The following is a 21706-nucleotide window of genomic DNA, read 5'->3' on the forward strand; positions in this document are numbered from 1 at the left end:
CGTCAAAATTAAAGATATTTGGCTGCTTTAAAAAATGCTTGCCCGGTCGGGCAAGTTGCCCATAATTTTACCTTGCCCGTGGCCAAATTTCACTTGCCCCGGGCAATCGGGAAGCGGTTAACCGCGAACCCTGAGCTTGCTTTGCATGACTTGAACAATGTCACAAAGAAAAAGGGTACCTCTTGCGAAATCTTTTTCTGCAAATAGATTGCGCCAAGATGCTCTCATGATGTAAATAATGGCAAATAAAAAAACGCTAAATAAAATGAAAGAAAATGTCAATGCAAGCCAAATAAACAAGTGGGTATTATCGGGGAAAATGTGCCGTCTCGAGTACTCTGCTGCGCAGTCGCCACTTGTCATCTATGTAATGCACAGTTAGGCTCAATCAGGGATCCATGTTGCGACCCGACCACAAGTCGGATGTAGATGCAAAATGCTTGACATGTCTAAGCTCCCGGCCCGATGTAGTCCATATCGGGAAATACGGCTTTCATGAAGCGTTTAAATCCTGTGCGCGCCACGTAACTAGAGGAGCTTTATCTTTAGCTATGTGCTAAGCTATCGCGTCCACCTCTGAGACGTTCTCTCGTATGGTGTCGCCTCCGTTCATGGGCTGTTGTCACTTGTCGAACCTTGCTTCTCACTTTGAACTTTCAGCACAGCATGGTTGTGTTGTGGGTGGTGAGAAAGCTTCTGGATTTGAATCGCCAGCAACGAGAGCGACAGACGGGTGGAGTCACATGACTAGAGGCGCTGTAGCGGTCTTAAAGGGGCATGAACATTGCCGCAGACAAAAGGCTTTTCTTTTTTTATTCATCGAATTTACCGACATGGGCAAAATGATTTCGGTCATTGTAATAAATTTCGGTAACGGTAAATTTTCGGTTTATCGCCCAGCCCTATGCTGTAGCATGGCTTTTTTTGCCGTGGGTGTCAAATATTTTACTTTGTTTTCAGAGTGCTTACAGACCTCTTGGTTTTGCCTCAAAATAATTGTCTGCAAAGCAGTCTGTGCCATCCGCATCATTGATGTGCAGGAGTAGCTTGTTGGTAATAAATAGCTGCAAGAAGTCCGCTGTTTGCCGCAGCATCCAGTGGTCCAGCGCTCGCAGTGAAAGTCTTGTCTGGCAGCCCGAACCATCCCCAAACATTTCGAGATGCACGCCCACTAAATTCCAGAAATATAAACATGGACAAACTTGACATTCTTCCAGATTCTGTCTCTTTGCATTGTTTTGAAGTTACTCCTGCAACTTTTCCACTTCTTCGATCCTCCCCATTGTCTGAAAAAGAAGTGTATATTTTGATTTGAAATAATGACCTCAACATACCAATACATTTGTTTATCATCTGAACTGGATTATTTTGAAACAACATTTGGGTTGGACATCTGGGATTTGTTGTTGTGTATATTCAGAGTAATCCTTTTCTTGTATATAGCTAAAGCAATAGTCGCTGGCCTTGAAAATGGGTACAAGACTTGACCAAATTAAGATGCCATAAGGTCTAATTTGCCCCTTCTCTACCACAACTGATTTAGAGGCCATTAGTAACAGATTTGAGAAGACCACTTTTAAAGATATGAAGCCAGAGCTCGGCACCGGACCCATTTTAATTATTTATTATAATTTTAATGTATTATTGAGCAAATGACACAATATGTCAGTAGTGATTACCACAGAAGTCATGTCAAAATAGTGCAAATTCTGAGGTCGACTTCAAATCAGACAGGCGGAGACGAGCGCCAGAGAAGAGATGAGAATCAGAAGAGATGTTGAAGAAGCTAATAACAAAAAAAACAAAAAAACACATCAAATCTCCATGTAGTAGCAACGGGGATGGCTCATGGGGTCAGGAGAAGTGAGCGGGAGATGGGGAGTATGAGGTGCCGTTGGGGACAAAAGTCAGGAATCGCTTCACACTTCTGAAATGCACTCTTACACACCAGTGAAATTGTTGTTGCTCATGCATACTTATGAAACGCTATCATACATACGAGTGAAACGCTCTCATACACACTAGTGAAATAGTTGTTGCTCATACACTCGTCAAATGCGCTCATACACATAGGTGAAACATTCTCATACACACCAGTGAAAGGCGCTCAGGCACAATTGTGAAATTATTGTTATTCATAAATACAACTGAAACATGCTCATGCCCATACACGAGTGAAATGCTTTCATACAAACACCCACACTGTTGAAAATGCTGTCATGAACACAAGATCGCTTACAAATACTAAAATGTAAAAATTAATCATTTATTTAGCAGGGATGCATGGTGGGCGACTTGTTAGCACGATGGTCTCACAATGCAGAGGTCGCGGGATTGATTCCGGCTTTCCTGTTTGGAGTTTGCATGTTTCCCACACGCCTGCGTGGGTTCTCCGGTTTCCTCCCACATTCCAAACACATGCATGGCAGGTTGTTTGGACACCCTAAATTGGTGTGAGTGTGAGCGCGGATGGTTGTTTGTCTTTGTGTGACCTGCGATTGGCTGGCAACCAGTTTAGGGTGTACCCCACCTACTGCCCCAAGATAGCTGGGATAGGCTCCAGCACCCCCCGCAACCCTTGTGAGGAGAAGCCGTACAGATAATGGATGGTGGGATGGCATTCATAATGGACGGCCGCCACGGTGGGCGACTTGTGAGCACGATGGTCTCACAATGCAGAGGTTGTGGGATCGATTCCGGCTCCGGCCTTCCTGTGTAGAGTTTGCATGTTCTCCCAAGCCTGCGTAGTTTTCTCTGAGTTCGCCAGTTTCCTCGCACATTGCAAAAACATGCATCCATTTACTCTGATGCCAATGTTTTCTGTACCTTATGGCAGATTTTTCTCTTTGCCGAAGACTATTAGCACTTGTAGAGCGAGGACCTGTGCCACAGTCGTCAACTGCACCCTAAAATCTGATCATTTTGTATTTTAGACATTACACACTACACAGTTAAAGATGGTCCAAAAAAGAAAAATGGATTAATGTATTTCAACTTACATAATACTCTTTAAAGAGCTGACCAGCTCATTCCCAGAGGTACGTATTGGGGCGTATTGGTCGTCTTTACAGAAGACTCCAGGAGGTAACTCAGGTTTGACCTTCAGCCACAACAGAGTGTTAGGTGTGAGCGCTTCCAAGTCGTTGAGGTCGGAAGATGTCCTTGTGATAGGCCTGCTGTTTATAACTGCTTCAGCCTCACCAAGCAAGGTATATTGACTTTCTTCACCCGAAATTTGTTCTTTTACAGTGACATTCAGGATTTTTCTCACAGACCAAATAAGTCGCTCACAGCTTCCTCCGTGGTGGGAACCTGCTGGGGGATTGCTATGCCACTGAATACCTTTTTGCAGCAAGTGTTTCTCGATTTACTTAGTGTTCCATTCTTTGATTGATTTCTTCATTTCACTGTCAGCTGATCTAAAGTTGGTTCCGTTATCAGAATACATCTCTCTCACTTGTCCTCTTCTGACAAGAAATCTTCGGATTGCGTTGAGACAAGCATCTGTGTCACGTGAAGATGCAATTTCCAGATGTACGGCTCGTACAGCGAGACATGTAAAAATCACGCCGTATCTCTTTACTTGTCCTCTAACCCTACTTACTTAGAATGGACCAAAATAATCAACGCCAATTCTCTTGAAAGGCGGATCGTCAGGTAGCACTCTTCTGATGACTCTAGCAGCTCGAGGTATCCAAAACTGTTGATGCAGATTAGCCATCATGTGGTTCCTTCCAGCGTGAGCTGTAATCTCATGAATGTATCTCAGGACTAGCTTTGTGTTATGTGAATCCTTGGCAAGATGGCTTGCTGTTTTGCTGTTTCAGGCATGGCTGCGTGGCTCAACTGTCCACCAACCCTCATGACACCATCTTGAAGTACTATATTGAACTTGTAAAGTGGGCTACTTTTCTTCACCCTTTTTTGTTTTTCAAATATGGCTAAATCTTTTTTGAAACTTCGCCTTTGACAGTATTTCACAAGTTCTCTTTCTGCTTTATCCAAGTCGTCGCAGGTCAAATACTTTCCTTTGACAGTTCTCTTGAATAAATTCATCTTGCCTTCTTCACCTAATGTGATTAACTCCTTTCTATTTTCCTTTACTCTGTCAGTAAGTCTTTCAGCTTTAGAAACCAGGCTACGGCCTGCTTCAATGCTGTCCAAGACGAATAATGGTTCATCCACTGGCCCAGAGAATCTTTGGGCTACAGTGACTGAATTACATGCACTTGAGTCACTCATTTGACCTCCAGGTCATTAATTGGTAATTTGAAGTGGTTTTTGTGTTTAACTAAATTCCTGGACACTGCCTGATTTTTTTCAGAGCTGTACAACCACTAGAAAGGGTGGTTCCCACAATGTGAGTTTTGCTCAGGTGGCCCAACAATGTCACAAAAACAAGTAGGGGTGTGTGTGTGTGTTTGTATAAGCTACATGTTGGGGACCAACATCGGACAGCACACCCACTGTAGGGGACCAAAATTTTTGTGGGGACCAAAAATCTGGGCCCCACAAAAAAGAGCATTGAATTCAGTGATAAGAAGCTCAGGGGGAGGTCCTGTCAAAGTTTCAGGGCTTCCCAGGAAGGTCACAAAAACAAGACGAGTGTGCTAGAAATGTGTGTGCGGAAAAATTACTCAGGATCGCTGTCTAGTGGTCGGTCCCGGTACTGCACTTACACACACTTCACACACTCGGCTGGTCTGCGCATGTGCAGGACAGTCTGCTTTATGTCAGGCAGCCACCCTCCCCTCCCCCACAGCCCAACCCGAAAAATTGAGATGTTAGTTAAGTATTTATTCCTATTATTGAGTGAGATTACATATTTTTACTTGGCAGCTGGCACAACAGCTAAGCTTGGAGCACAGTTATTGCAAAATAAAATAAATAAACAGTAACAACAATAACGATTGTTAATATTGTTATACTTTATAGCGTAACCTATTTATACTAATTTTCTGTATGCAATTTCAAGTGCAACTAATATAGTTGTGCATATAGATAGCCACCAAACTCCATACATTAGATAAAAATAAGAGCCACGATGTTAACCAATTAACAGTTCAAGAAAAAAGCAGACATCCAAGAACTTGCTTTGTTACTTTTGCGTGGCCAGAACTACAAACCCCAAAGCAGAGCAAACCCAAAACATCAGAGAAAGTACAATACTTTTGTCAAGGAGTGGTGCTGCTGCTTTGCGATCGCTGCCACCATAGTGAACGCGCTCCCACATTCGTGCACACGCACACATGCCACACACCTGTTTTCCACGTCCTGTCAGTCCACTCCGTCGGTCCGCATTTATTTCGTTGGTCAGCCATCACGGTTGGGTGCGCACTAGATCGCTGTTAAACCATCTTCTACGCCACAGTCCTCGTGTTCAACAAACATTTCTCCCGAATTCGCCTACCATGCACAACTCTCCACTTTCAAACCGAGCGCCGCTGTTACTTCCGGGTTTTTAGCGCCAAGCACTTGACGCTAGCGTGTGACGTCATGGCGAAATACTAGGTTTTAAAATAAAAATTTTCTTTTTTTTGTACAGTCTAAGTGCATGGGGTTATGATAGATCGAATGAGTATACCTTTATGTACTCACTAACATTTATGTTGATCATAAAATGTTGTTTTGATGAAGAAAACTGTTATTTTTTAGAATCAATTGGCTTAGGGCACTTGGGCAAACTACGGCCCGGGGGCCACTTGTGGCCCGTTAAACGTTTCAATCCAGCCCCCCAAACTTGAAAAAAATTAAATGAATAAGCCTTGTTAATGGTTTATTTTCTAAATACTGTGGTTTTTCAAAGACATATATATTGTTGTAATGCTTTTGTTCACTTTCGTTTAAAATTAAATGTATTTTAGGACTCATTGTGCCCCCCCCCTCCCAATCAAAAAGTTTGCCCATCCCTGGCATAGTGGATGGGCCGAGGAGTTTAAAAGGCACACATCATGCATTTTTCAGTCAGTTTTAGCCAGGGCTTGGTATGGGGAAGACCAGCTGGTTTACATGTAATCATTAAATTTTCCCAAGTTTTATTTAAGTTAATTGGACAAAACAAAAAAAACGCAATATTCTTCTGCCAGAGAGTATGTAATATTCTTCTGCCATTTTATTGTAGAGGGCCATTTTGAGCCCCTAACAATATTATTCAACCAAGAGATCATGAGTCGTCGCCCACTTACTTTCTGAAGTCAGCTGGGATGTCACGGCTGTGACCCTCGTGAGGATAAAGTGGTTCAGATGGAAAAGTAGGACTAAGGGCTTTTTCTCAGGTTTCCATGCGCAAATCCATGTATATTAGGTTAATTGGAGACTCTAAATTCTCTACTCATCAAATGACATTCGTGACCCTGATGGATAGATAAAATAGATTATTAATCTGCCATGGGAAGTCCAAGGTGTCTGGTAGAAAGAAATGCATTCATACACTCATTACACAGTCAACCAAGCAAAGACACAAAGCCTAGGGCAGGGGCGGGCAAACTTTTTGATTGGAGGACCACAATGGGTTCTAAAATATGACAGAGGGGCCGGACCAGGAGCAGATGGATGGAGTGTTTTGGAAACCTCACCTCATCTGAGAAAAAAAATACATTTAATTTTAAATGAAAGTGAATAAAAGCATTCCAACAATAATATTTGTCTTTGAAAACCACAGTGTTTAGAAAATAAAACATTAACAAGGTTTATTCATTAAATTTTTTTCAAGTTCGGCGGCCCGGATTAAAACTTAACGGGCCGCATGTGGCCCCCGGGCCGTAGTTTGCCCTCGCCTGGCCTAGGGCATAAACACATACATGTAATATCCAATCCGCTTATTCTCACAAGGATAGCGTGCTGGAGCCTACCCAGCTGTCAACGGACAGTAGGCGGGGCACACCCTGAAGTGGTTGCCAGCCAATCGCAGGGCACGCAAAGACGAACAACCATCTGCGCTCAAACTCACTCACAAATGCAACCTCCACACAGGAAAGCTGGGTCCCGGGATCGAACCCTGCACCTTGGGACTGCGAGCCGGATGTCCTAACCAGTCTTAACTCATTAAATACCAGCCATTTTCACTGGAGCAACCCGCTCAATCCCAGCGTTTTCCTGGGTTTTGACTAATATTGCAAGGCCCACAGAATATAGTATTCTAATGCTATATAGACATGGAGCACACCCGAAGAAAGATGAGACTCTCTTCTTTCAACAGAAAAAAATGTTTGTTCCTATCTTTTTCCATTCTTGAGCAATCGGCATTTGAAAATAGCTAAATTTCATGAAAACTCCAATCCCTGGGGAAAAAACTGAGAAAATGAGCTTTTTGTAAACTGATGCATTTTGACCATAATTTGAATTTTGACACTATTATTTATGGCTTTTATGACACCTCTAACATCTAAATAATGCATGCCTTCTATAAAATAACAAAAAAAAGCACAAAAAATGTTTTTGATAAAATAAATTTATTTGCACATAACACTAAACGACTGAACTGTTGAACTATGTACAAAAATGAAATACATCAGTGTCATACATACTTTTTTTTTGTGTGATATAAAATAAAACAGTTGCCTTGATGCAAGGGCACACAACATAGTTCACACCACATTCTTGTTTCACTCCGTTTGCCTTTGCACAAACAGACCCGACACTTTCGTTGTGGTCTGGCTTTGCTGGTCCGTGGAAAATAGGCGAGCTTGTGTTTGTCCACTGGGGTTTGTGTGAAAATAATTGTCTGGGAAGTGATTGCTGGCATCCGCGATGTGCTGCAGAAGCTCATCCGTGAGAAACAGCTGCAGGAAATCAGCTGGCTCCTCAGACTCCAAATGGGCAGCGGCATTCAGTGGTCCAGGGGTTGCTGTAAAGTCGATTTTCCTCGGTTGCCATCCAGTGTGACGCCATCCGGAACCACTGCTTCCTGATGCACAACCTGTAAATTACAGAAATACAAACAATTGGAAATATATATTTATTGCTGCATTTTATTGCTGGCGTGTGAAGTTTCATATTATAATTTACCTTTCTTTACACCAACAAGACGAGGAGGAACTTTCTTGCCGCGGGATGCACAATCTGTGAATTTTAGAAAGTATGCATGATTACCACACCATTCAGTATTGTTGTTTCCTCGTCGGGGAGGAGATGCGCTCGCGCGTAACTGCACATTTACGCGACATTTTCTGCCCGCAAGATGCATGATATGTACAATAAAAGCATGAGGGCTAAAACCACATGTTCAATGGTAACTTGCGAGCGTTTACTTCCTCGTCGGCGAGGACTTACGCTCGCGTGTAATTGTGCAATAGGCGCCCGGACGAGAAAGTCAGCGAGCAAGCTTGCGTCTAACTGCACATTTACGCGACATTTTCTGCCCGCAAGATGCATGATATGTACAATAAAAGCATGAGGGCTAAAACCACATGTTTAATGGTAACTTGCGAGCGTTTACTTCCTCGTCGGCGAGGACTTACGCTCGCGTGTAATTGTGCAATAGAGGCGGCCGGATGAGGAAGTCAGCGAGCAAGCTCGCGTCTAACTGCACATTTACGCGACATTTTCTGCCCGCAAGATGCATGATATGTACAATAAAAGCATGAGGGGTAAAACCACATGTTCAATGGTAACTTGCGAGCGCTTACCTCCTCGTTCGGGGGGATCTGGTGAGGACTCTCAGCTGCTTTGGCTATTGTCCGAAGGCAGGCGATGCAGGCCGCAAGGCACGCGCACCCTCTTTAGACGCCGTTTTGTTGTGACGACGACGAAGCGTCATCCTCTCAACCAAAGCGTCTCCATCGCCTTGATGCTTTTAGGAAGCTTTTTTTTTACAAAAAAGCATTCCTCGATCGTCATTTGCTTGGAGGATTTCATTGCTAACGCTACTAATGCGACTGCTGCTAGTGCTGCCGATGCTGCTGCTACCCACGCTGCTCTCCACACTTATAAGTCTACCCCAGGATCCCGCCCCCCCATTTGTACCTCTGGCGCAGATTCAAGGCGGATCTTTTGCACCTCTGCCCCCTGCTGGGTGATTTTTACATGATTCACAATGCGGACAAGGCTGATTCTCAGTCAGAGGTTGCATCAGACCCTTATGTACACTATGACGTAAAAAAGACAGGAAACGTACTTATACGTCTTTGGTAGAGGGCGCCATTGCATTAAAAGACGTCTTTGTACGTCTAAGGGAGTAAATGAGTTGAACAAAGTACAGGGTCCTTCACCTGACTACAGATGATCTTCTGGGGACTTTATTTGGTTTTAATCACTTTTGGGGTCTGTATCTATGCACACTCCCTGGTTTTGCTACCTTCCCGGGTACCACATACACACTGCTTAGTTTCTCTGCCTTCGTGGGTACCACATACATATTGCTTGGTTTCTCTGCCTTCCTGGGTACGACATACACACTGCCTGGTTTTGCTACCTTCCTGGGTACCAGTCACACAAACGTCAGACGACTCAGCACATACCGACTGTCTCAGCACTACACACTTTCACTCCAAGGCAGTGCTGTGAACCAACTTACTGACAAGAGGTAGTATTTAGAATTTTAAAAAGTGCTTGAAAGGTTTTGTTCATGTAAAACCAACAGATTATGACATTATTATTATTATTTAAATCAGTATTAAACAGCATCAGCATAGGTTAAAGATATTATACAGACTATATACGATAAAAAAATACTAAACCACCCTTGCTTTTCCGTCATTTCTTGTATAAGTTAACACACAGATGTATAACATTTGTTTATACAAATATAACGATTAAAAAGTAGCTGATTAGAGTTTTAATTTTGTATTCATTAATCTGTAATAAAAATGGACATATTTTGGTTAATAAAATTAACAAGAAATAAAAGTAAAGGGTGTTCTAATACTTTTTTCAAGATTGTCCTAACATACATTTAATGTTTACAGTATATGTCTTCGGAAGAAGCGCAGCATTAGATTTTTTTTTTTGTTCTCTCTCTTTGACTTCTGAATTTGAATTTCTGTCACAGATGTGCTTGAATTCTATTTTGGATGATTTGTGTTAAACTGCACAAATATTTGAAGAGCCATAGAATTCAAGAATCACACCAGTGCTGCTACTCCTCCGAACGGGTGAACGCCCTTGATTAACAACCTGCGTTGAGGTGGCTTTTGAGATTCGTGGTGTGGGAGAAAAATCTCTGAAGGCATTCTTAGACTTCAAGAGAGGGTCCACAATTTTCAAAGATTCACTTCCGTCTGAATCAGAGGCCTCACTTGTATCCGGAATATATTCATCTCCACTGTCATCTGAGTTGGAGTAATAATGCTTATCCATTCCAAAGTCAGCCTGTTTTTTTAATCTAAAAAACAACAACAACAACGAAATATAAAGGATAGAAGGCAGGAGACCAATAAAATATATGCAATTTGCTTGTAAGATTCCCTGAAATCTATATGGGTTGTTTACCTGTATACTTTTGGTCCTCCTGAGCCTTGGGATAGTAATATGGTCTGGGTCTGAGGCACAAAGTTCAGGGGCAGGATTTGACAATGATTCGTCAGAATCTGTGTCGTTATTCCAAGGAAGATTCAGCCCATATTTTTTGTCCAAGGGAGGAGACTGGGTTGCATCAGAGTCCAAGAGAAAATTGAGAACCCATTAAATACTTAATCCCCAGAGGAATCTGCACAGAAAAAGGTCTTAATTCTATTTGAAAAAAAAAAAAACTAAAATATTGATGAATGATATGACAAAATAATGTAATAACAAAATTAGAATGATTTTAGGAAATTATTTGCAAAACCAAAACATTGTGGTACGATAATAATGCATATAATTATTCTACGCAGCTATATTTAACAAAAACACTTAATTGACCGTAACAAAAAGCTCCCGGGAGGAAAACTACATTAAATGTTTTTTTAACAGGGCAGTGAAAATATTGGAAAATAAAAAAAATAATGAATAAAATAATATGAAAAAAGAATTCAATGTGTATCGATGGACCCATATGAAATACTTATATCGCTATGTACTTATCAGCCATATCGCCCAGCCCAATATGTAACTGCAACTTCAAAACCTCGGGCCATAACAGGATTGTAACATGGGATGCATATCTTCATTCCTAAATTTGTAGATCCCGAGGAGGCTGCTCAATGGTCCTGGTAATGTAAACCTCAACCAATTCGGTCACAGCCAATGTTCTCCATCCTTGTTAAGAAGTTTTGAAATGATTTAATAGATATACTATTGCAAACTATACCAGAATTTTATACATTTTAAACTTTTGATCACAATTTTACCTATTTTCTAAAAATCTGAAGAATCCACATGCCAAATCACCTGCTGTGGACACATAGGTTCTGTTCTGACAGATAATTCAGTTACAGGTTGTGTACTTAAAGCCAATAAGAGGGCAATGCAGCAGTCGACAGCCTGACGAAAGCTTAAGTCTCCCAATGAGAGAACTGTAGTGGCTGGTAGGTTCTTAGATTGTAACATAGTAAAGACATACACTACGCATAACTGTATATCATATGATGATGAGGGAAAATATTATTAGCTACGATTTATGTCCAGATATATTAGAAAACTTGTCCAACCAGCACAGGTCTATCTAACTGTAATTTTAACATCTCAAGACACGACAGGATGACCACATGATACGCATACCTCCTTTTCAGAGTCTGTCAAACCTTGAGAAGGCTGCTTCGATGTTCTGGTGGCATCAACCTCAGCCGATTCAGTCATTGTCGGTTGTCCTCCATCCTAATGAACAAGTTGAATATTAATTTAATGAATTAAAAAAAAGAAAATGGATCAGAATTTTACACATTTTAACGAACAAGTTCACGAATGAAACAAAACCAATTACTTTAGCGCATGACAATTAATCTTCAGTAGAGATATGTTGTGACTGATATTTCAGTCACAGGTTGTCTTTTGAACGCCACCAGGGCCGCAATGGAGCACAGGACAGCCAAAAGTCTTCTTGTCGGACAGCTGTAGTGGCTGGTAGGTTCTAAGATTATAACATAGTAAAGGCACATACAACTCCTAACTGTATTTCATATGATAATGAAGGAAAAGATGATTAGCTATGATTTATGTCAACAATAAAAATGGCTCTACGGGGTCCCCACGAACGCAAACCTGACAGTTGGGTGTCAGATGGCCAACATACCTGACTCGCAATTCAACTCAACTGGACCCCACAACACAAGAAAAAGCTGAGTGAGCCTCAAACCAGACATACACATTCACTGACAAATATCCTGTGACACCAGATATATTAGAAGTCTTGTCTAATCAGCACACGTCTATCTAACTGCAATTTTAACATCTCGAGACACGACAGGATGAGCACACGATACGCATACCTCCATTTCTGAGTCTGTAAAGCCTGGAGGAGGCTGCTTCGATGTTTTAGTAGCATCATAAATTTATTGAATTAATTATATTTGAGGTTGGATTAGATTTTTACACATTTTAAGCCTTAGCCACCCAAAACAAAACATAAGCTCATGAATGAAATAAAACTAATTAATTTCGCCCATGCCAATTAATCTTCTGTAGACACGTGTTGTGACCAGTGTTGTTTTTGGCAGGCATTTTAGATTTTGTCCAAGTCATTTGGACAAAGTGCTGATTTGTTTACATCACATTTAGTCATCCCAATTCGTTATAGTTTTAGTCCAGTTTTAGTCAACGAAAACTAAAAAAAGGGTTTTAGTCCAGTTTTAATCGACGGAAACGCAAAAAAAGTTTTACCCTAGTTTTCGTCAATTTATTCACAAAGGTTTTAGTCCAAGCGGCACGGTGGCCCAACTGGTTAGCATGATGGCCTCACAATATTGAGGTCGTAGGTACGATTCTGGCTCCGGCCTTCCTGCGTGGGTTTCCTCTGGGTAATCCGGTTTCCTCCCATATTCTTAAAACATGCATGGCAAGTTGCTTGGACACTCTAATTGCCCCGAGGCATGAGTGTGAGCGTGGATGGTTGTTCGTCTATGCATGTCCTGCGATTGGCTGGACACCAATTCAGGGTGTACCTCGCCTACTGCCGAAGACAGCTGGGATAGGCTCCAACACCCCCCGCGACCCTAGTGAGGAGAAGCGGTACAGATAACGGATGGATGGATGGATGGATGGGTTTAAGTCCATTTGAGTTAAAACAAGGCATTCAAGGTTTCCACCCAATAACAAAGACTTTTGGATGGACTACTAAGGATTCTTCATTACAAACAGAAAAAAGTGGCAACAGTGGAATCAATACTCACTGCTCCAAAATAAGCAGAGAAGCAAAACATTTTGTTGGGCAACTGTTGTGGCTTTATTTCACTAAAAGCAACATAAAATAATTTATGAACCACATGCTAACAATTTTGTCTAGTCAACGAAAAAAATTCATGTACATCACGTCATGTTTTCGTCATAAAAGAACCTCGTATAGCTTGTCATCGTCATTAAAAAAGGGGCGTTAACGAAGTATTTTCGTCATAGTCATCAGTGACGAAAACAACACTGGTTGTGACTGATATTTCAGTCCCAGGTTGTCTCCTGAACACCACCAATTGGGCAAGGGCGCGCAGGAAAGCCTGGGGTCTTCTATTTTTACAGTATAGAAAGGCTAAATATCAAATTGAAACAGTGTTTTATATCATGAATATACAGGGTTGGTGCTGGTTCTGGTAGGGAAACCACAACATAAAGATGTCCTTAATTAGTCCCACAATGGGGATATTTGCAATATGGCATATGATGGCCTAACAGGGCCACCGCCCAGAAAGGAGTAACGCAGAACTTTGTAATACTGTCACTCCCTGACCAGTTCGTTGTTCCTGCAGAGCCAAACTTTGACTCAGACCCACAAATTTGAATTACAGATAGTGGACAATGGAGAACTCCCCCAGTCAGTCATCATGTTCAACTTCCATAGAAACTTCACATACATTTATTAGATTGCCAAACTAATTGGAAACTACATCACCAGAACACCACAAGTGGGCTCTGTTATTGTACTTAAAGATGCATCTTACAAACCTGTGTTCTCCAAGGCCAGCTGGTCCATAGTCTTAAGTTATTTCTTCGCCAACATCAATGTCTCGGAGCGCAAACAGACAGAGGTGTGGTCTGTCCTCTGTTGTCATCTTCTTCATTTTACAGTTGGGGTGCATGTGGTCATCATTAACCAGTCTTCCCAGACTGCCATCTTCTTGAGCTGCATCAACACTTAAAATAGATTAAAAAAAAAAAAAACAATTATTCAATCAATGTCAGAAATTAATCTTTGAGACAATCTTGTGTACACAAAACATAAAAATAGGAAATCCACAATTTTAAAATCTAAATCAAATCATACAAGAAATTTCTATTGGAATCAGACCCTATTAACAGCTTGTCTTTGAGACTTCATGATCTATATTTTCATTTGTACAGATTCAACGCATGAATAAAAGTAATTATACATTTTTGCTTAGAGAATGATTTTTCCCCTAACACTTATGGGATGAGTATGTGTTTATTTTTTTTAAATAAAAACAAAAATAAGATAACATCTCAATCTTTGCCTCACCTCCAAGTTTTTTCTTGCCGGCGGAAGTCAAACAAAAAGACAGTGCCTCTTCCATCCATCTTCCTGCGTTGAGATTCATCAGAATCTATCAATTTTCCTCTGTACTCCATAATAAAGAATAAAGTCGTCTTTCCTGAAAGGGGCCTTGGTAAATACTCCTCGACCTAGTTAACAGGGAAATCAAGTTAGCTTCGTCATATTTTTAAGCACACAAATAAGGAGTCATCATATTCATTTGGGCCACTATACTAATGTAGGGTGGTTTGAAACATTGCTTCTTGTGAGGGATAGAGCAGAGCCCTTCTTTATGATTTTAAAGGAACAGACCAGCCAAAATTCATTTTCCAGCATTGCATTAGCCAGTATGTATTAGGACTGAAAGTACAAATGTCAATTGCACCTGGTTACGTAAAAAAAAACTTTAAGATTATTTAGTTTCAAAACAATGACATACACTGTACACAGTCATATTGGATCGCGTCACGTGATCTCTGTGACGTATTACGTGCTTTACACTAGACTATCAATATCGGACTTGTTCACCGGTCTATTGTGGTATAAAAATGCCGGAGGGCGTCATCAAGTACAGCCTTAATTTAGATAGAACTCCTACCATCAGGTTTCACACTCACTGAAATAACTTGAAACTGACAAAAGTGGCAAAAGAAAAGGTCAAGACACTCTTAATGTAAAATAACCACTTAAAAAACGATGTCAGCTTGGTTATCAGAAAACAATAATATATCTTAGCAAAAGCGTTAACATCATACCTTTAAATTAGTTTATATACTTCGCTTCTAACTCTGCAGTCTTGTCCAGACCCTTGACTGCATGTTCAATAGTATCCTGCTTTGGGGACTTCCTGCATCTCAGGGAAGGCATTGTTTATTCTATAAAGAAAAAAGACAGTATTGTGTTGAGAATTATTAATACTATGGGCTAAATGGAGTTTTAACAATATCAGTGTAAGAAAAATAAATTATAAATTAAAAAAATATCAATTCCTCCATCCCAATTAACGATTTCAACCATAATAGTTTATATTGAAGTTTAAACAACAGACACAGACAGATTTATGCAGTGTGACTACAAAAATCTTACCAAAATTGCATTCACAGTAACCTTTGCTTTAAGAATCATGTAATTAACCAGTGAACATCGTGTCTTACACAAAAATTAATGACAGAAATTATCATGGTACTTGCATTCTGTGGTTCTATAACAAAAGTGCAAGCTGTTAGCTCCGCAAAGCTAACGCAACAAGCTAGCGTCCCTCGTGCTCACATTCAATGCAAACCTGACCACCGGATGACAATACGCGTCGGTTTAGTTCTTTAAATGAGTAAAAGCACCATGACGTTTTATAATTATTCAATGCTTAACTGGAGCTCGTCAATTATGTCGATGTAGGAGCACATGTTTGCTAGGCCAGTGTTGTAGGCCCACATCCATGGTGCTACTTTGTATAGTGTTTTCCACACAACTATCTCTAACTATGAACAAATGCACTCGACGCATGTTTTGAAAAAAACCCAACGAAAAACACTTACCTCTCCGTTTCAACAGCAGTTCGAACTTCGAAGTGGTGATATTCTCCAGCGTTAAGCACCTGCTCGAACTGCGAATAGGTCAAATTCAACAGCGTCTTTTTTCTGTCTTAATAAGGACGCGATGAGAGGAGGAGCGCTTGCCTTTTCGTCAGCACGCCCCGCGCGGGTGGTGCTGCTTTATCACTCTCTATCTGTGCCCGCCCGCCGGCACGTCGATAGAAAAATAATATTCCTTCAAACATTACTTTCATCTTCTTAACGTTTTGTAGTGAATTTAACAGGTTCACCACTTTTTTCAAATACACCAATGGAAAACAGGTCTTAATTGAGGAAACATACAAAGAGCGTCTCACAAACACCTTATGATGAGCAATGTAATTTGATCACGTTTTTTGTCACTGCCTGGACGTTGGGTTCACTGGCCTGGTGGCAGTGGCTTGTAGACACTGTCACTGAGTGGGAACGGATCTCAAGGTGGGTCAAACTAACCCAAGCAGTGGATCGGTCCGTTTTTTAAATTTATTAATTTTTTTATTTTATGTATTTATTTATTATTTAATACAAGGGCTTCGGCTCACTACCAGTGGGCGGGACCAAAGAATTTGGGTTTCCTTTGAGCTAGGAGGCAGTCAAAGGCAGTCCAATCCCCGGCAACATAAAGCGCCTAGCTCTGGGGACATGGAATGTCATTTCTCTGGTAGGGAATGAACCCGAGCTGGTGTGTGACTAGACCAGTGGTTCTCAATTATTTCCTGTCATGCCCCCCCTACCAAGAAGAAAACAATTCGCACCCCCCCACCACAATTTTCTTTTACATTTCGTACTAATGTACATGTTCTTTGCATATTAATGTTAGATTGTCAATAAAATATCTTACCTTAACAAAGCTAAATTGATAAAAATAAAATATCATTTTGAGAACGACTATTGTGAGGATCTCGAAACTCAGTACTCTGTGGTGCTAATATTGATGAGATGATAAATATGTTGAAGCCACAGAACAAAAAGATTAGATATTGTTTGGAAATTAATGACGTACATAAAGGAATATCAGCCTTGATTGGAGTACATTACTGCATTTAAATTTTTAATAAAAATGAAACAATTATTGATGTTATGACCACTATGAAGAATTTAAAAAACAATATATAGGGATAATTATAGTTTTCATTTTGTTATGTGTAGTCTGTTCATGTTGCATTATTTTTATGACAAAGACGATGGTTAATCGTAGGTTTGTTGCCCAAATGTACCATTACAACCTGATTAATGTTGAGAATGACGAACTCAAACTGGACACTGAAACGTAAAAACACATGGACTTCTTGCCCCTGTCCTCACACGTGCACACACACACACACCATACACGAAGATCCGGGAGGTAAGGACGGCTGTCCTACAGGATGCGGATGGAAGAACAACTGCAGCGGAACAATGCCAGGGATGTCTGGAGGGGCCTGAAGACCATCTCAGGCCACGGACAAGCAGGTAAGACCCAGAAGGGGGGGGGGGGGCTTCAGTGGGCAAATGAGTTGAACCTATTTTTCAATAGGTTTGATCAAATGTCTGACCCCGCTCAGGCTTCCCTGATGCAGCCCCCACCCACCCCTCCTGCCACTGCGAACAAGACCCTCTCTCCCCCTCTCTCGCCCCTCTCTCTCTCCACAGGCTCCAGTTCCCAGCCTCATCAGACAACCACCACTTCCTCCTGCTCAGCCTTGTTCCTCACAACATCTCAGGTGAAGAACCAGCTGAGGAAGATGAAGGCGAGGAAGGCGGCAGGCCCAGATGGGACCAGCTCCCAGCTCCTCAAATCCTGCGCAGAGCAGCTGTGTGGAATCGTCCAGCACATGTTCAACCTGAGCTTGAAGCTGGGCAGAGTCCCCCAGCTGTGGAAAACATCCTGCCTGGTTCCGGTTCCAAAGACACCCCATCCGAAGGAGCTCAACAACTTCAGACCAGTGGCGCTGACGTCTCATCTGATGAAGACCCTGGAGAGACTGGTCCTCGTCCATCTGCGCCCCCTGGTCAGCTCCTCAATGGACCCACTCCAATTTGCATACCAGCCTGGCATCAATGTGGATGATGCCATCATCTACCTGCTCCACACTTCACTCTTCCACCTGGAGAAGGCGGGGGGCACGGTGAGGATCATGTTCTTTGATTTCTCAAGTGCTTTCAACACCATCCAGCCCGCCTTATTGGGAGACAAGCTGGAGCAGGCGGGAGTGGCCCACCACCTCATCACATGGATTCACAACTACCTCACAAACCGGCCACAGTACGTGAGAACACAGGACTGTGTGTCTGACGTGCTCCTCTGCAGCACGGGAGCGCCGCAGGGAACTGTGCTGGCTCCCTTCCTGTTCACCCTCTACACCTCGGACTACAAATACAATTCCACAACCTGTCACCTGCAGAAGTTCTCTGATGACTCTGCGATTGTCGGCCTCATCACTGACGATGACGATCGGGAGTACAGAGGGGTTACGCAGGGGTTCGTGGACTGGTGTCAGCAGAACCGCCTCCAAATCAACGCTGGGAAATCCAAAGAGCTGGTGGTGGATTTCCGCAAGCGTCGGCACTCTCCACCTGCACCAGTGAATATCCAGGGAACAGACGTTGAGAGGGTCTCAACTTACAAGTACCTGGGTGTTCATCTGAACAATAAACTGGACTGGAGCGACAACACAGACGCTCTCTATAAGAAGGGTCAGAGCAGACTCTTCCTACTCAGGCGGCTGAGGTCCTTTGGCGTTCGGGGAACACTCCTCAGGAACTTCTATGACTCGGTGGTTTCATCAGTCATCTTCTATGGAGTGGTCTCCTGGGCAGGAGGCATCTCGGGCCGAGACAAAAAGAGACTGGACAAACTGGTGAGGAGGGCCAGCTCTGTCCTGGGCTGCTCCCTGGACTCTGTGGACTCAGTGGGGGGCAGAAGGATGACGGCAAAACTGTCATCAATGCTGGACAAACCAGCCCACCCATTCAATGACACTCTGAGAACACTTTACAGCTCCTTCAGTGACAGACTTTTACACCCTCGCTGTACCAAAGAGAGATTTCGCCGCTCCTTCCTGCCAACTGCTGTCAGACTTTTTAACAAGAACATTGGGTCAGGCCTACAAACGGGAGGGCATTAGTGCAATTGTGCAGTCCTAGGATGCAATATTAACTACTACTGTACTTTCAGCCAAGGGTGTACTTAAATATTGACCAATGATGTATTTTGTTTACCATTACAGTATTCTTATTACAATACTTCTATCACTGTAGTATTTCTACCACTGCAGGATGTTCACTATTACAGTACTTTTATCATTGCAGTACTTTTATCATTGCAGTACTTTCATCATTGCAGTATTTTTCTATCGTTGCAGTACTTTTACTATTACAGTACTTTTACCATTGCAGTATTTTTCTATCATTGCGGTACTTTTACTATTACAGTACTTTTACCATTGCAGTACTTTTACCATTGCAGTACTTTCATCATTGCAGTATTTTTCTATCGTTGCAGTACTTTTACTATTACAGTACTTTTACCATTGCAGTATTTTCTATCATGCAGTACTTTTCTATCATTTCAGTACTCTTACCATTACAGTACTTTTATCATTGGAATATTTTTATGATTGCAGTATTTTCAATCATTCAGTAGTTTTTATCATTACAGCGTTTCCCCCTCCGTATAATGGACAAACATTAGGAGTGTTTCCTTACACTTAGATACGTTTATACTGTGTATATTTGCATGCTTTTTCTGAATGTCTGCTGCTAATGTTATACATTAACGGCTACATTACGCCGCCGACTCTGTGTGATCTATATCTTTGCTGCTGTAACACCTCAAATTTCCCCATTGTGGGACTAATAAAGGACATCTTATCTTATCTTATCTTATCTTATCTCTCCTACAACGAGGCAAGGGCCTCCACCAAGTCACCCCAGGGACAAGTTTTATTCCCTGATGGTCATCAAATTATGAGGATCTCATTCTACGCCGGAAGGGAGGAGGGGAATTTTTCCCTAATGTGAGGTTTTCGCTCCTCCACTGATGATCACACTGTTGTATGATTTCATTATGATGATCTGTCTTAAAGCCGTAAGGACATGATTTTTAAATCCACAACAGGGGGGAAATGTAAGATGGGCTGAGGATAGGTAATCAGTTTGTGTATTCATAATCATGTTTTTATACACTCATTAATGTTGAACACACACAGAGACACTTACTTGTTATTTTAACACACACACACACAGACACCGTATCCTGAAGATGTGTTTAGTTAAACTGACCTTGGGTTATGATTTTCTGCCTGCTGGAGTCCCTGGTGATTAGTTATTGATGCTTTAGTTAAACTGACCTTTATACCGTGAGTTATTGATGTTTTCTGTCTCTTGGTGATTAGTTGTTGATGCTTTTCTGTCTTCTGGTGATTAGTTATTGATGAGTTAGTTTCAATAAAAAGGCAGAACGGAGGGTGAGAGTCAGAGGGTGTGCGGGATTGAACTGGCAAGACGGCTGTTTCACCTCCTGGCTCCCTCTCCCATTCTGAATGGCACAAAACGAAAACTTTAGTAAGTTATTTCAGTCTAAAAAAGGCGTCAGGGCATTTTTAAACCGGACAGTAAGTCGCCACTGTCTTGGTTCCTTTTTGTGCCTTGACCCATACCGGAATTATTGAAAGGATGCAGTCCTATTTACAGGCCCCAGTGACACCCCAGGTTTCTGTTGTTTGTACGAGGGCGCTTAATAGGTACTGCTATTCACAATCGTCTTAGGCTGTTTCTTTGCAGAAGTTTATGGACAATGTGTAGTGCTGTAGGATGCAGTCTAGAGCATTCTTGACATTGAAGCTTTTGTTTCCAGCAACTGCTAATGCGACCGTGCATCAAACATGCAAAACACAGACCCTTGCTCCTCAAGAAGTCAATCTTATCCTTGTGATGCTTTCTCCTAAATTCCTTACCAATTGTGAGACTGTGTTGCTCTCCATTACAATTAGCACATGGTTTGGCAATAGCATCCACTGAAACAGGTTCTGCCTTTGGCGTGGTGGTTTTGTTGTTTTCCATCTTGGCGGGCACAATGACTGTTGTGAAGACTTTCTTTGATTTTGTTGTTTCTGTGTGTTGTGATTTTGTTTTCTGTTTTATAGAAATCTTTCGTGCTTGTCAACAAAATCCTTAAACTTCACTCTTCTATTTGTTCTTTCTTGGAGATTGCAGGCAAATTTTCTCCAAGATTCTATAAGTCTGTATGGAAGTTTGTTTGCCAATGCCTTTATATTAGCCATGTTGTCCAAGTCCTCCATGTAATTAACATCTGCCATTATGTTCGAACAGCCCATAAGGAATAATGTGAAAGACTGAAGTGCAACACCATCTTCAGACTTGATTGTTGGCCAATCCATGGCTTCCTTTAAATATGCTTCTGCTATCATGAAGTCATCACCATAAAACTCCTTCAAGATTTGTTTTGCTTTGGTATATCCTGTCAGAGGTTCCATATGGATGCAGCTCTTCACCAACTCATGTGGTTGTTCACTAGTATACTGCAGCTAAAATTGAAGATGATCACGGTTATCACTTGTACGGCCTTCAATCCCATGTT

General features: G+C 41.8%; 1 protein-coding gene across 7 annotated transcripts in view; it reads right to left on the bottom strand.

The window, feature by feature from the left end:
• Positions 1-848: 848 nt before the first annotated feature.
• The window catches only part of LOC148315726 (uncharacterized), a 138162-nt gene continuing 117304 nt past the window's right edge, over positions 849-21706 (bottom strand). For 2 of the 7 annotated variants that reach the window (XM_088287386.1, XM_088287385.1), the window contains 3 exons: positions 11638-11733; positions 10429-10581; positions 10245-10321 (listed from right to left, as the gene is read on the bottom strand). In XM_088287386.1, coding sequence (XP_088143512.1) covers positions 10304-10321; positions 10429-10581; positions 11638-11733 — 267 coding nt within the window. In that variant the 3' untranslated portion in view covers positions 10245-10303. Of the gene's footprint in view, positions 1287-2863; positions 2907-2999; positions 3101-10244; positions 10322-10428; positions 10582-11637; positions 11734-12966; positions 13068-14587; positions 14704-15309; positions 15430-16089; positions 16158-21706 lie in introns of those variants that run through there. The other 5 variants (XM_088287388.1, XM_088287387.1, XM_088287389.1 and 2 more) reach the window with 5 other exon arrangements.

The sequence above is a fragment of the Idiotropiscis lumnitzeri genome, unplaced genomic scaffold (assembly GCF_059441095.1).
Source record: "Idiotropiscis lumnitzeri isolate Australia: NSW breed Sydney's pygmy pipehorse unplaced genomic scaffold, RoL_Ilum_1.0 HiC_scaffold_48, whole genome shotgun sequence".
In the NCBI taxonomy this organism is placed as follows: Eukaryota; Metazoa; Chordata; class Actinopteri; order Syngnathiformes; family Syngnathidae; genus Idiotropiscis; species Idiotropiscis lumnitzeri.